Source organism: Lacerta agilis, chromosome 15 (genome assembly GCF_009819535.1).
Source record: "Lacerta agilis isolate rLacAgi1 chromosome 15, rLacAgi1.pri, whole genome shotgun sequence".
Lineage (NCBI taxonomy): Eukaryota > Metazoa > Chordata > Lepidosauria > Squamata > Lacertidae > Lacerta > Lacerta agilis.
This window is the reverse complement of record NC_046326.1, coordinates 38111482-38125122: the sequence shown is the minus strand read 5'-3', so window position 1 is coordinate 38125122 and position 13641 is coordinate 38111482. Positions and strand designations below refer to the sequence as shown.

At 46.7% G+C, this 13641-nt stretch overlaps 1 protein-coding gene across 1 annotated transcript in view; it reads left to right on the top strand.

Annotated features, from left to right (window-relative positions):
- Positions 1-13641, top strand: part of USP32 (ubiquitin specific peptidase 32) — a 119682-nt gene that overhangs the window by 94034 nt on the left and 12007 nt on the right. The window contains 11 exon segments of the mRNA XM_033172171.1: positions 1251-1391; positions 3535-3652; positions 6514-6552; positions 6555-6623; positions 6626-6666; positions 7361-7442; positions 8590-8664; positions 9820-9958; positions 10302-10407; positions 10754-10927; positions 12520-12694. Of these exon segments, the coding sequence (XP_033028062.1) occupies positions 1251-1391; positions 3535-3652; positions 6514-6552; positions 6555-6623; positions 6626-6666; positions 7361-7442; positions 8590-8664; positions 9820-9958; positions 10302-10407; positions 10754-10927; positions 12520-12694 (1159 nt within the window).

Sequence of the window (13641 nt, the reverse complement as noted above, 5' to 3'; positions counted from 1 at the left end):
TATGTAAATGTTTTTCAAAGCCCACTTTAGTACATTTCTGTCTCACCTTTCCTTCCCAAAGGATGCCCAGAGCAGCTAACAACACAAAATCTGATCAGACCATGTCCAAAAACTATAATTAAAAAATGACAGTTTTGAAATAGCAGCGCTATCAGGAATGGAATGATGGGCCCTCCTTTGGCTGTCCTGCAACCAGGCTGCTGTCCCAGTTGTAGCCTTTTTCAAGGGCAGCCCCATGTAGAGCACCTTGCAGTAATCAATCCAGGAGATTATCAGCGCATGGATCACTGAAGCCAAACTTTCATGGTCCAAGAATGGCTGTAGCTGATAAACCAACTGGAGTGACATGTGCTTTGAGCGACAGTTGGCACTCATGTGGGTCTGCAACCCTTGGCTGGTCTTGCTAGTGAAGCCCCAAACTGTGGTTGCCAGGTTTGAGTTGGCTCTGGGAAATTGAAGCATTTCAGGTGCTACAGCAATGGGAAGCAAGGGGATTGCTGCTTTGGGTGCTCTGCATGCCCTTGGAATGCAGCAGCCAATCTGCCTTTTAACCTTGGGGAGAGTATTGGGGATCTCCATATAATTGCTGCAATGATCCCTGTCCACTTCTGAAGCTCCCAAACTGAAGGGCAGTACACTCTGCCACCGGGCAGGGGACCAACATACACTGGGAGGCTGCTCTCCCTGCCTCGCAGAAGAGAGAACATTAAGGTTGGGGGTGGGGGTGGAAAGAGACCATCCTGGCTCCATCCATCGGGCAAGGAAGGAACAATTGCTGGAAGCTTTGCCCCTCCTTGCAAGACATAATATGGCTTTGTAAGTTAGCAACTAATGCTTGAGTTTGTTATTTTCCTCCTCCTTCCCGTTCACTTTTCCTTTCATGCCACACCTTTTCAATTGTCAGCCGAAACAGGGGTTGTTTCATTACTGATCATTGCAGGCTGCTCTGGGAAGCCCTTTTGGCTGCAGAGCACGGTAAAAATATTTTAGCAAAATTAATAAGGTTAGGAGAGAGAATGGTTCTCATTGCAAGCTCAGGGGCAGATTTGCCATGATGAGCAAATATGTAGAAGCACTGCTGCTGCTGGTGCTTATGTGAAATGGGATACTCTCACAAAAGGTAGCTCACCTGTTAGCAGGTGTTCCAGCAATCATTTGCTTCATTTAGTCCAAGGTTTGCACCCTTTTAGGTTTGGCAGTTTTGAAGTGCTCAAGATCTGACATCCCCCTCCCCCCACTCTTTTTTGAAGGCTCCATCGTTGACTCTGGAAGGCGGTCGTTTAAAGCAGTCTCCTCAGTTAATTCAAGGGAAGAGTTATGAAATGGTCCCAGAACCAGTATGGAGGGCTCTTTACCATTGGTACGGCGCAAACCTGTCTTTGCCGAGACCAGTAAGTACTGAAAAGGGCCACTGTCCTCGAGTTCTCCAATTAGCCTGGCCCAGGTGCTCACATTCATTCATGCCACCATGCTCTCAGTGTCTCTGACCATTGATGAAGCGTCCGCAGGGTGTTTTTAAAGGCTGGGACGGGGGAAATAGCATTTTACGATTCATATATTTTCCAATTCAGTCAGAGCTGTGAAGTTCAATCAGTGTACTTTGTCTCTCTTGTGTGGGGTGGGGAATAATCATTTTAAAAATCTCCGAAGTGGTTTATTGTTTAGGGGATTTATAGCACAAGGGTCAAACTGTATCTGGAGTTTCTGATGACACCCTCACATGTCAACCAGAGGTCCTAATTTTATCTCTATGAGGTTCCCCCCCTTTTGATGCATGTCCACCATCATATACGATGCCAGGTGTGACAAGTGAAGACAGGACAATTGAGTCTTATCGACTCCTGGTGGCAAGTGGGGCTTATATACTTCTAAATCTGCAGCCAATTGCAAGCCCTACTGGGATTTGTTCCACTTGGGAGCTCCATGACTGGTGTCCTTTTCAGCCTGGCCTAGACCTGGCTCCCAATTCTTTCCTTTGAAGATGGGTTCCCTGATACCAGGTGATTGACAGGTTGGTCAAAGTAGTCCACTGGGGTTGGGGTGAGGATGCTCGGGATCTAGTCCATCAACTGGGTCCTGTTCCCTACCCCTGGTTTATGGGTTATTTTGATGTGTGCCAGTTTTAAATCAGGGAGCAATGGTTTCCTAAACAGGTTTTTGTATTGCTTCTGTTCACATTGGGTTTTTTTTGGGGGGGGGTGTATTACATAGAGCTGGACAAATGGTTTCGCTGATTTTGAAGCCAGCCTGCTCAAGCTTCTGTCTGCTGGCTGTTAACTCCAAAGCTTGACAAAGCCCAGATTCAACACTAAACATCTCCCACACATTCTCCATGGAAACAGGCGTCTTTCATGACCTGAAACAGGCCAGATTTTGTGTGTGCCAGGCAAGCTTCATGAGTGCATTTAGCCAGTGCACTCTTGGTTAACTGTCCAGAGGGCAAGGTTAATTGGACAGTATGCCAGTGCCACAAATAAGTGAAAGGGGGAGTAGTGCTCCGAGAAGAGCACAGTCTCTCTGTGTAGAAAGTTCCAGGTTCCTCAGTATTTTGGGCAAGGCTGAGAGAAGTTGCCATCCAGAATCAAGAGTAGCTCTGTGCTACTCGGCTGCCATCCCCTGAGCTTCTGAGGGCAGTGGAATAACCAAGAGGGTTAGTCTGTCATTTTAGCATCCGGGAAGGTCTGTCGGGAAAGAGGCAGTCTTTCAGGTATTTAGCCTGAGTTGTTCGAGGTTTTAAGCACTGACATGAACTACTCCCTGTACCATATAATGTTTAATTGCCCCCTGTACACTGCAGCTCGGACTAGCATTCTGAATCCAATAATCTTGGAGATTGCTAATAATCCATCTGAATCTCATTTAGCATGTGTGCTGCAAGACAATGACCCGCATAGAACACTGTAGGTAGCAAGATTTCTGATTTCAGTTCTCTCGTATAAGAGACATGCTGGAATGTTACACGATTATTGATTTTATTCCTTCAAATCATATACTGACATATTTAAAGATTGTGATTTATAGCTATATTTTACTTATGCTCCAGAAATGTGTGTCTGTGCTTTTATGTTTTTATGATATGAGCTATTTCTATCTGTGTGGGCTTATGGCCGAAATAAAGATGTATCTGACATGAACTACTTGAATTGGCCCCAGAAATTAACTGGGAATCAGTGCAGCTGGTTCAACCCAGGGCTATATGAAATCTAAACAGATCACCAGCCAGTACAATCATACCTTGGATACCGAACGCCTTGGTACTCGGATATTTTGGCTCCCAGACGCTGCAAAGCCGGAAGTGAGTGTTCCACTTTGCGAATGTTCTTTGTAACCCAAACATCCGACAGGGCTCCCACGGCTTCCGATTGGCTGCAGGACCTTCTGTTCGACTTCCAAGGTACGACTGTAATCTGGCTGCTGCAGTAACTTGGACCAGTTGAAGTTTCTGAGTCCTTTTCAAGGGCAGCCCCACATAGATTGCATAGGAGGTAGTCTTGCCAGCCTCTCAACCGGGAACACTCTTCCTCCCCTCCCCAGGTGATCAGAAACAACAACACCAACCTGCCTGAGTTGGAACTCTTCCCGCGCTACCTGCTCTTCCTGAGGCAGCAGCCCGCCACCCGGACGCAGCAGTCCAACATCTGGGTGAACATGGGTATGATGAGCCTGAGGATGTTTCCTCACCATTTGCCGAGAGGTAACGTAAGAATACAGCAAGAAGCCAGCTGCGTAGTGTCCGAAGGGAGGCCGGCCCACCGCCCAGACTTCAACGCTTTGCTGCCGCACTGCTTGTAAATGATCTTAAATGAAATCTTCCAAAGCAGGGCTGGTGACGGGAAACTCCTTCCCGCTTCCAAAGGGGTGGTTTAAAACAAAACAAAAAACTCTTATCAAAGGTCATGAGACATTAGAAGCCATTTTCCCCCCTCTCTAAATGACGAGGTACAGATGAAAACGACCTGTACAGGCGAAAATGTAAAGGCACCCTAACTGATCAGTTGAATGGACTTTGAGGAAATCAAGCTTGGGTAATCTGTGGCCCTTGAGACATGGTGGCACTCCCAACTCCCATCAGCCCCAACCCAGCATGGCCAATGGTCAGGGATGATGGGAGTTGTAGTCCAACAGCAGCTGAAGGGCCAGCAGTTCTTCTGTGGGAAGTATAGTTAAACACTCATCAGCTTCAGTGCAAATATACTGAAGAGTTGGAAGGAAGCATACATTTAAGAATCTTGTTAGAACACTGATAAACGTTGTCTTTACTAGTATATACAATAGGTTGAATTTTTGAGGAACGTTTTCACTGAAACTCACTGGGCATTTTACTATTTTATCAAAGGACATGAATTTTTACAGTACCCTTTTGCAGCCTGCTCCCCCCCCCCTCCTTGTGAGCAGTTATTGCCATTGGGGGCAGGGGGCCGAAGTCAATCTGCAATCAGGAACGTCCTAGTTCACATTTGCAGAGCCCAGGTTGCATTTATTCAACCCACCCACCCCTTTTTAAAGGATGCTGTGGGTAGGAGCTTGCAGCAGGCACCATTTTCAAAGAGGCAGTGTGGATGTTGTATTCCTCATTTTTCACACACAAACCTCCACAGCGGCCAGTGACCCAGCTCCCCAGATGTTTTGGAACTATGACTCCCATTACCCCCAACTAGTGTGGCAGATGGTCAAGGGTGATGGGAGTTGTAGACCAGCAACACCCAGAGGGCCACAGATACCCTGTCCTGGCACATACACATGCTGAATTCCTGGACCATTACTGGCATTAGATTGGCAGGCCATGGAGAGGAAAGATCTAATGATAAGTCAACCTGTAATAAGAGTTTGCTTGAATTCTCAATCTAAATCTTCAATGCTTGTTCTTCCACTCTCTAAAAGGGAAAGGGTCTGCTATGAGCCCCAAAATCTTTTATAATCGGCTGATTTCTTTAACCAGCTGTGCTGAGAAATCAGCCAGTTGACCATCAAATTCTTACGTGCCATTCTGTGGTGGGAACTGCTTTGCCTTGAAACACATCAAATTCCCTGATTCAGATTTGTGGCCTCTTCAAATTTGCTGTATCTGATCTTGATTGGATTTGGTTTGCTCTGTACTAACTGTTAAAATCAACTATTAATCTCCAGTGCCCCCCACCCCAATATGCTTTCTTGCTGTAATCTTATTCCTAATCCTCTCACCTTTTTTTAAATTGCAGGGGGGGAAATGCTTTGTTTCTATGTATGTTAATGGAGAATTATAATCCTTTGCTTGGTGTGTTGAGAGAAAATAGATGGTTTGCTGATGTAAAAAGAAATTGCTGTTTAAATTTTGCTCTTTGGGCACAACTGCATGCAAAAATGTTCCGTGTCTGGCTCTTAGTTATATCAAAGAGGAATTGTCTGAGGTGGCCCACCATCTGAAACTGCTCTCAGGGTGCTGCTGGACTACAACTCCCATCATCCCTGACCATTGGCTGTGCAGCTCTGGAACTCATGAAGTTGTAGCCCAAATATTTCTAGGACATTGGGTTGGAGAAGGCTGATAGTCTAAAAGTATGATGATTTGCAAGTGCAAACTTATATTTTCCTCTGGTGGCATCTATTACTCCTGTAAAGATGAGCGGAAAAACATAGAGACAGAATTGTCTAGGTAAGGGATCCTGTAAGGAGCACCACAGTCTTGTGATGTTCTCTTCTGTTGCCTGTGAATCCTTTCTGGCTTTTCTTAATCGTGGTTAGTTGCTGCACCAGGACCAACTATGGTTAACGCAAACCAGGGTTGGCTCTCGATCCGATTTCAAGGTGAACCCCTGTTAGCATTAACTGCAAATGGTGCCAGTGGAAGTAGGGTGACTAACCAGGGGTACGGGCAGATAAAATTTTATTTTATCTTATTTGTTATAATTTGTTTGTCGCTTTCTCACAGAGAGACCCAAAGCGACTTGCAGCACAAATAACTCCATTACAATTAAGAAACACCCGATTTGTATGTGTGGAGGTGTCCCAGGCATCGGTATCTGGGGCCTTTGGCCCTCCAGATGTGGCTGAGCTACACCTCCCACCCAGAACCCTCTGGAGGGCAGAAGGTTCCCCACACCTGTCATAGGTGGTCACTTGTGAGTGGCTTGAACCCTGTGTCGACTGAGGGTGGTTATAGTCTTTACACACTACAAAGGCTCCTGCTCACCTGGCCATTCTGTCTCTGTGTGTGTTCTGCCTCCTCTCCTACTTAAGCCTTGGTGATGTAAGTAGAGAAGAAGGCTCTCTGAACCAGTCATAATATGCCATCAACCCAAACAAGCCTAAGGAAACACCTTTGTACACCAGGAACTGGGAGCTTGTGGTCCTGCAGATACTGTTGGACTCCCATCAGCCCAGCCAGTGTAGCCAAAGGCCAGGAGCGTTGAGAGCTGGAGGCCAACCGTGTCTGGAGTCACACAGGTTCCCCATCCCTGGGGCACTCAGTTTAAGGCCGCCTCCTCTGTTTTTGCTGCCCATATGTATAAACTATTTGTCATCTTGTGAACGCAGGGAATGTCCCATCTCCCAGCGCTCCCTTAAAGAGGGTCCTGGCTACACCGGCTGCTTTAGCCGCATGCAGACGATTAAGGAGATCCACGAGTATCTGTCACAGAGGCTACGGATAAAGAGGAGGACATGCGCTTGTGGCTCTACAACAGCGAGGTAAGGCCCCGAAAATCGCACAGATAACCTGGTGGAAAGCCAGGGGTGGGGTGGGGTGGGTGTGCAGGTTATTGGTAACAAGGCGTTTATTTGTGAAAATTGCTATGCTGGGTCAGACACTGACTGAGCTCCGTGCTTGCCTACGGACAGTGGCTCAATTCAGAGAGGCTGCCCACAGTTAAGAAAGCTCAGCTGTGGTTTGGCGTAATGTCTGAATTGGCAGGGAAAGGACCACACTCTGTGCATAACGCACCCTTTGCATGCTGTACTTGCCTCTCCTCCACTTCAAGCGCCATGGTTTTGGGCTTTCAATTTTAGCTGCACCTGAGCGTGCAAGGTCCCCTCTAGGTATGCCTCCAACTGAATCTGTGACCCTCCTAATGTCCAAGCATCCATTGTTGCAGGCAGCCATCGGGATTAGCTTAGTGCATGCAGAATCCTGTGTGGGGGTTTTTATTCTGGCATCTCGTTCCCAGGATATCAACCTCTGTGGAGGAACTGAGGGGTGAGAAAATCTGGCCCTTCTGGATCCTGTTGGATTCCCAGCTCCCATCAGCCCTAGCAGCTATCATGGCCCAGTGGGCAGGGATGGTGGAAGCTGTAGTTCAGCAACAGCAGGAGGGCCACAGGTTCCCCACACCTGCTCTAAACCAAGAACTGAAAGGCTGCTGTTCCCTTTCCCCTGTCTTTGCAGAACTACCTTACTCTTCTGGATGATGAGGACCACACATTGGAATACCTGAGCATCCAGGATGAACAGCACTTGATAATAGAAGGTATAAGAAATGGGGAAGCGGTCTGGAGCCAGTTTCTATGGCACAAAGTGTTTTCAGACACCTGTTAACCAAATACTTCCTTGTTTATGCCAACTACTATACTTTTCACAGGCTTTCTGTTCTACCCCCCTTTCAATAAGCCATATTAATATATCCTGTACATAATCCCCCCTATGCTTCGTGTCTTGTGTCTTTAAGAAGTCTGTATGCTTTGTACTTAGCAAAATCTCTTGATTTAAATGCCACCTTGAAGCCTAAATAATTTCTTTTGGCATAAGCTCTTATGAGCCAGAGCGCACTTGGCCAGGCACAGTGATATTTATCCTCATTTGTCAGATAACTTGGCTATAGGCAGAAGGAAGAGATGTCTGTAAGTAGAAATGGGAGGCCAGAAGGCTCAGGAATCCAGGAGAGAGCCCCACAGCTTTGCTCTGTGGGTTGTCATCCTTCAGCAAAAACATTTTCCAAGGAGACTACAGCATGAAGCTGTTGAGTTGGAATTCACTTGCAGATTTCATCTTGCCAGACTTGGGCTTAATAGAGGCTGGGCATGGGCTCACTCACCAAGGAAAGTGGTTGCCCCCCCCCCCCTTTACCAAATCATTCTGCGCTAATGTGGGAGGGGGGCTGTTGGTTTGTTCCTGTTTTTATGACATATTTTGTGTTCTCATTTTGTAGTTTTATGTTGCGAACTGCTCTGTGATCTTCGGGTGAAGGGCTGTGGACAAATTTTAATCAAACCAACCAACAAACAACCATTTATTTACGTACTTTCAGTGGCACTGTAACCTTTCCAGAGAGCCAAATCCAATGGACCAGGGTTTGGTTAATAAACATTCTTCCACCATGGAAGTTTAAAGATTTCTCATGGCCCAATGAGGATCTGTTTGCCGGGTGCCTAGCAGGTATAGCTAACCTGGTGCCCTCCAGCTGCGGCTACAATTCGCCTCATCCAATGGGACTTGTAGTCCAACAACATGTGATGGGGCTACAAGTTTGCTCCCCCTGCACAGCTCTTGTATAGAGAACCTTCAGAAAGGCTCCCAACCCTTGCTGTAAATGTTAGCAGCTGCCTATTACTGGATTGGCTGCATCATTAATTTGAGGGGAGCATTTATCCAACTAAGCTTTGTTCTGTGTTTTTCAGTTCGAAACAAAGACATGAGCTGGCCAGAGGAGATGTCCTTTATAGCAAACAGCAGTAAAATAGACAGGCATAAGGGTAAGTGTGTGCTTCCCCCTATCAAAAAAAACAAAAACAAAAAATATCAGCAGCTGGTTGACACATGCATTGAAACTAGGTGATTGGAGCCCTGGGGTTATAGACTGGGCTGATGATTCATATTTCTAGATGCTATATTTATTTTAAAGGAAAGGCAGCCTGCAGGTAGAAAGCTAGCAGATTTGGGAATTGTAGCCTAGACTGATCCCATCTGTGCCTTGTTCTTTTAAACAAAAAATGCAGGAAGTTCAGAGGTGACACCCATCCCTGTCCGACATTGCAGGGCTTACAGCCCTTTTAGTAAATAGAGGCTAGATATAAACTGCGGGAATCTGTTTCTGCACAACACAGTTTTGGACACGGCTGCTCTTCTTTCTTCTTTAGCCTTTTTTCTTCCCTAGAGTTTATTTGTTTAAAAATATTACTGCATAGGCGTGTGCATGCATATAGTTAAATCACTATAAGCAGGCTAGTGTACCTTTCTTCCCAACATAAAACGAGTTTGTAATTGATATCAGTTTGTCATCTTGACTATAGAGCACATTCAGGTGACTGTGACCTATATGTCCCAACCAAAGTAGGAAAGTTGTTTAAAGTTACGTGAACAAGAGAAAACTAGAGTGCTTTCAATGTAAGCCAGGGGAGGGGGCATCAATACCAGACAGCCTTGGGTCCCATCAGGGCTGACTTGTGATGCCTACAACCCACAAACAATACTTTCCCACCACTGGTCAGCCATTTTTATTTCCACAAAGCTCCTGGCATAGCATCCCTCTGGAGCATTGTGGGGAATTTAAATTGTGTGTGTGTGTGTGTGTGTGTGTGTGTGTACGTACACATTTACATCAGGCAGCAAGGAGTAGCATCATCTTTGCAACCCTTCATCCTTTGGTGAGCCAGTTTGGTGTAGTGGTTAGGAGCGGCAGACTTGTAATCTGGGGAACCGGGTTCGTGTCTGCACTCCTCCACATGCAGCTGCTGGGTGACCTTGGGCTAGTCACACTTCTCTGAAGTCTCTCAGCCCCACTCACCTCACAGAGTGTTTGTTGTGGGGGAGGAAGGGAAAGGAGAATGTTAGCCGCTTTGAGACTCCTTCGGGTAGTGAAAAGCGGGATATCAAATCCAAACTCTTCTTCTTCTTCTTCTTCTTTCCAGTTCCAACAGAAAAGGGGGCAACTGGCTTGAGCAACCTGGGGAACACCTGCTTCATGAACTCCAGCATCCAGTGTGTCAGCAACACACAGCCTCTCACCCAGTATTTCATCTCTGGCAGACATCTCTACGAGCTCAACAGGTAACTTCTCCATATCACACGGAAAAGCCAGTGTGGTGCCTTCCAGATGTTACATTACAACTCCCATCATGCTGGTTGCTGGGGATGATGGAAATTGTAGTCCAGCAACATCTGTCGGGCTGCCACATTGGTCCCCCCTCTAGTCCCTCTCTTGCTATTCTGGAAGCTTACAGCAATGCCTTAAAAGTGTTACCTCTACTGTTTGTCTGCTGTGGCACACTCCAGGATTCCGCCCTCTCCTTTTGTGCAATGTGTGGAGTGCCTCTCAGCGTGCTTTTCCTTTCTTTCTTTTTTTCAATGCAACAAATGGCTAATTGACTCAATTCATCGTTATGCATTCCAGGACAAATCCAATAGGAATGAAGGGCCATATGGCCAAATGCTACGGGGACTTGATTCAAGAGCTGTGGAGCGGGACACAAAAGAACATTGCTCCTTTAAAGTTACGGGTGAGAACTGACAAGTGTTGTCGTATATTCATCTGCAAACTAATTATAAGGTGGGGCTGCAGCCTGAACCATGAGAGGGTCCGTGGGGGCAAGCAAACCAGGCAAACCAACCCCTGCCTCCTCCCTAACATCACTGCTGCCACCAAGTGGCTGCCTTTATTTTTCTCCGGCTGCTTCCACTAAACAGCCTTTTAAGCTCCCGGGCTTTTAGCTGTTCCAGCCTAGTTTAAAGTGGTGTATGGCCCTTGCTTTTTATCACTGATTGTATTGCTGAGAATCTATGGATTAGTAGTCAGAAAGGGGCTGTAGTCAAGGCCTGTGACCTGTGTGTTTTGCTTTCTTTCAGTGGACGATAGCTAAATACGCTCCCAGATTTAATGGCTTCCAACAGCAAGACTCTCAGGAGCTCTTGGCTTTTCTTCTGGATGGTCTCCATGAGGATCTGAACCGAGTGCATGATAAGCCGTACGTCGAACTGAAAGACAGTGATGGCCGGCCGGATTGGGAGGTGGCAGCGGAGGTGAGTGTGTGTTGGGCCTCTGCATGCAGTTCTTCCTCCTCTCCACCAATCCATGGCCTTTTCCTGTGCTGTTTTGAGGAACTGTAGTTATTATTATTATTGTTCTTGTTGTTAGAATCATAGAGTTGGAAGAGACCACAAGGGCCATCCGGTCCAACCCCCTGCCAAGCAGGAAAAGTTGTATTTATTTATGCCCCGCCGTTTTCCATGTCAGGATTCAAGGCAGCTTACCGATAAAAATAAGAACCACTAAAAACATAGAAAAAGCAATAGTTAAAAACAATTAAACATTGATAGAATTCATATATAAAATCTATGAAAACCATTCACATAATTACAATAAAAACAGCATGGCAACAGCCCTTTCATTAAAAGCAGTCAGTTTCCTGTTGCAACGAGAAAATCTTCACCTGCTGGCAGAAGGAAAGCAAGGAGGGAGCCAGTCTAGTTTCTCTAGGGAGTGAGTTCAAAGTCTGGGAGCAGTCACCCAAAAGGCCCTCTCTTGCATCTCTGCCAAGCATGCCTGTGAGGATGGTGGAACCGAGATGAGGGCCTCCCTCTGCCGTTCCTGCTGTGCTTCCCCCTGGAGCGTTCCTTAAAAGCATTAAGAAGAATTGAGGTGTTGGAATGGGCCAGCAGGGCTAAATAGGACCAGCTGCCCTTGGTGTGGATCCTTGACCTACTTCAGCAGGCCCCCTTAATCGACTTGTGGAGGGATGTGAAGATACAACAGAGTGTTGTGGATTTGTAAGCAGTGAATACTCTCAGGTGTATTATTGCGTGGTGGGGCAGCTGGTGAGCAAAAGGAAAGCCCCTGGTGGATGGAGTCCTTTAATAGGTCTTAGCCACCAGCACAGGCAGCAGGGGTGGTGGTGGTGGTGGTGGTGGTGGTGGTTGTTTTATTTATGCAGTAAATAGTATGATGAGTTTAGGGCTTGGGGGCCTCATGCTCTGACATACAACTCCTTGGGGGATTTTGATCAAATTGGGCTTTTGCATGGGTGCCCTCCCTGCAGAGGAGGTGCTCTGGTTCATCTGAACTTCATACCTGCCTAGTCCTCACTCAGGTGGTCGGCCAGTGGGCTGTACAGCTTCAACCTGCAGGGCAATTTCACATGATGAAATGCTGCTTTGTAACCAATATATATTTCTTTTTAAAACCCTGAATTTAGAAAAATAGAACTTTCTCTCACACATCTAGATTTCTATGTGCAAGGGTTTGTTCATTTATTGACCCAAGCAGTCTTTCCTCCATGTGCCTGCAGACTGGAGTGATACACCCCACCGAGAGGCTGACACCAGTGTGAGGACTGCCTCACAGCTAGGCGGGCAGATTAGCATGTTCTAGCAAACCTGGGAGCACCAAAATCTCCCTTGTGTTGTATTTGCACCAAGAGCAGCGATGGGCAGCCCAGTGCCCTCCAATTCCCATCGGCCCCAGCCAGCATTGGCCACTGGTTGAGGGCAATGGAAGTTGGAGTCCACCCTTTACTGGATGCCCTCAGGTTCCCACACCTGTGAAATTATTGGGCATATATCTCCTTGTTCTACCAACTTCTCTGCACAGGTTTTATTTCCCTTTTTTGTTTCAGGCCTGGGAGAACCACCTGAGGAGGAACCGCTCGATAGTGGTGGACTTGTTCCATGGGCAGCTGAGGTCCCAAGTGAAATGCAAGACCTGTGGGCACATCAGCGTCCGCTTTGACCCTTTCAATTTTTTATCTTTGCCCCTCCCGATGGATAGCTACATGCATGTTGAAATCATAGGTGGGTGAAGATTCTATGTACACTGTGCTTTATGGGCAGGTATGAGCCCCAGAGGGGCTTACCACCTAAAATGCAGTAGTTTGACTGCCCATTGGGACTGACTCTCACCACCATGTTCCACCGCTGCTGAAAGAATTGCACTGGCTGCCAGTTGTTGGTTCTGTTGCTCTAAGTTCTATGCAGCTTGGGATGCCAGATATCATCACTCTGCAGTGGCTGGTTCAAAAAAAGATCCCTTTTGGGGAGTAGGGGAGCTCATTGGGCTGGATCCAGACTAAGACATTTTTGATTGTCTTCTTTTGAAATCAACTGGAGGAAGATAGCCATGGCTTGCTCCCTACTGCAATCAGTTGGACTTAAGTGCAGCTAATTTAGAATCCAACCCCCAGAGTTGTAGTACTTGAACCTTTGTGTTTGGAAGTACTCACCATTAAGTTCACTCTTCCTTCAATGTTGTGTTAAAATGGGCATCTTCCCATTCCAAATCCCAATTTTCCTACATTTTGATATTTCTAGCAGAAAACTACAATGTAAATGTTTAATACTTGAGCTTATATAAAAGCTCAAGGGGGGAAGAGAAAGAGTATTCCTAAAACTCAAAAGGGGTGGGGACTGCCAAAAGCTGTGGAATGAATCACAGGTTAAACATAAAGAAAACAGATTACGGTCGTACCTTGTGTTGCGTTCGCTGCGGGATGTGAACGGCGCAGGTTACGAACGCGCCGAACCCGGAAGTACCGGAACAGGTTACTTCCGGGTTTGGCGGTTTGCGCATGTGCGTCAAATGACGTCATGCGCAGAAGCGCCGAATTGCGTCGTGCACATGCGCAGATGCGGCGCTCGGGATGCGGACTGCTCAGGATGTGAACGGGGCTCCGGAACGGATCCCTATTCACATCTAGAGGTACCACTGTATTCATATGTTAATCAACCTCTCCAAGCCTGAC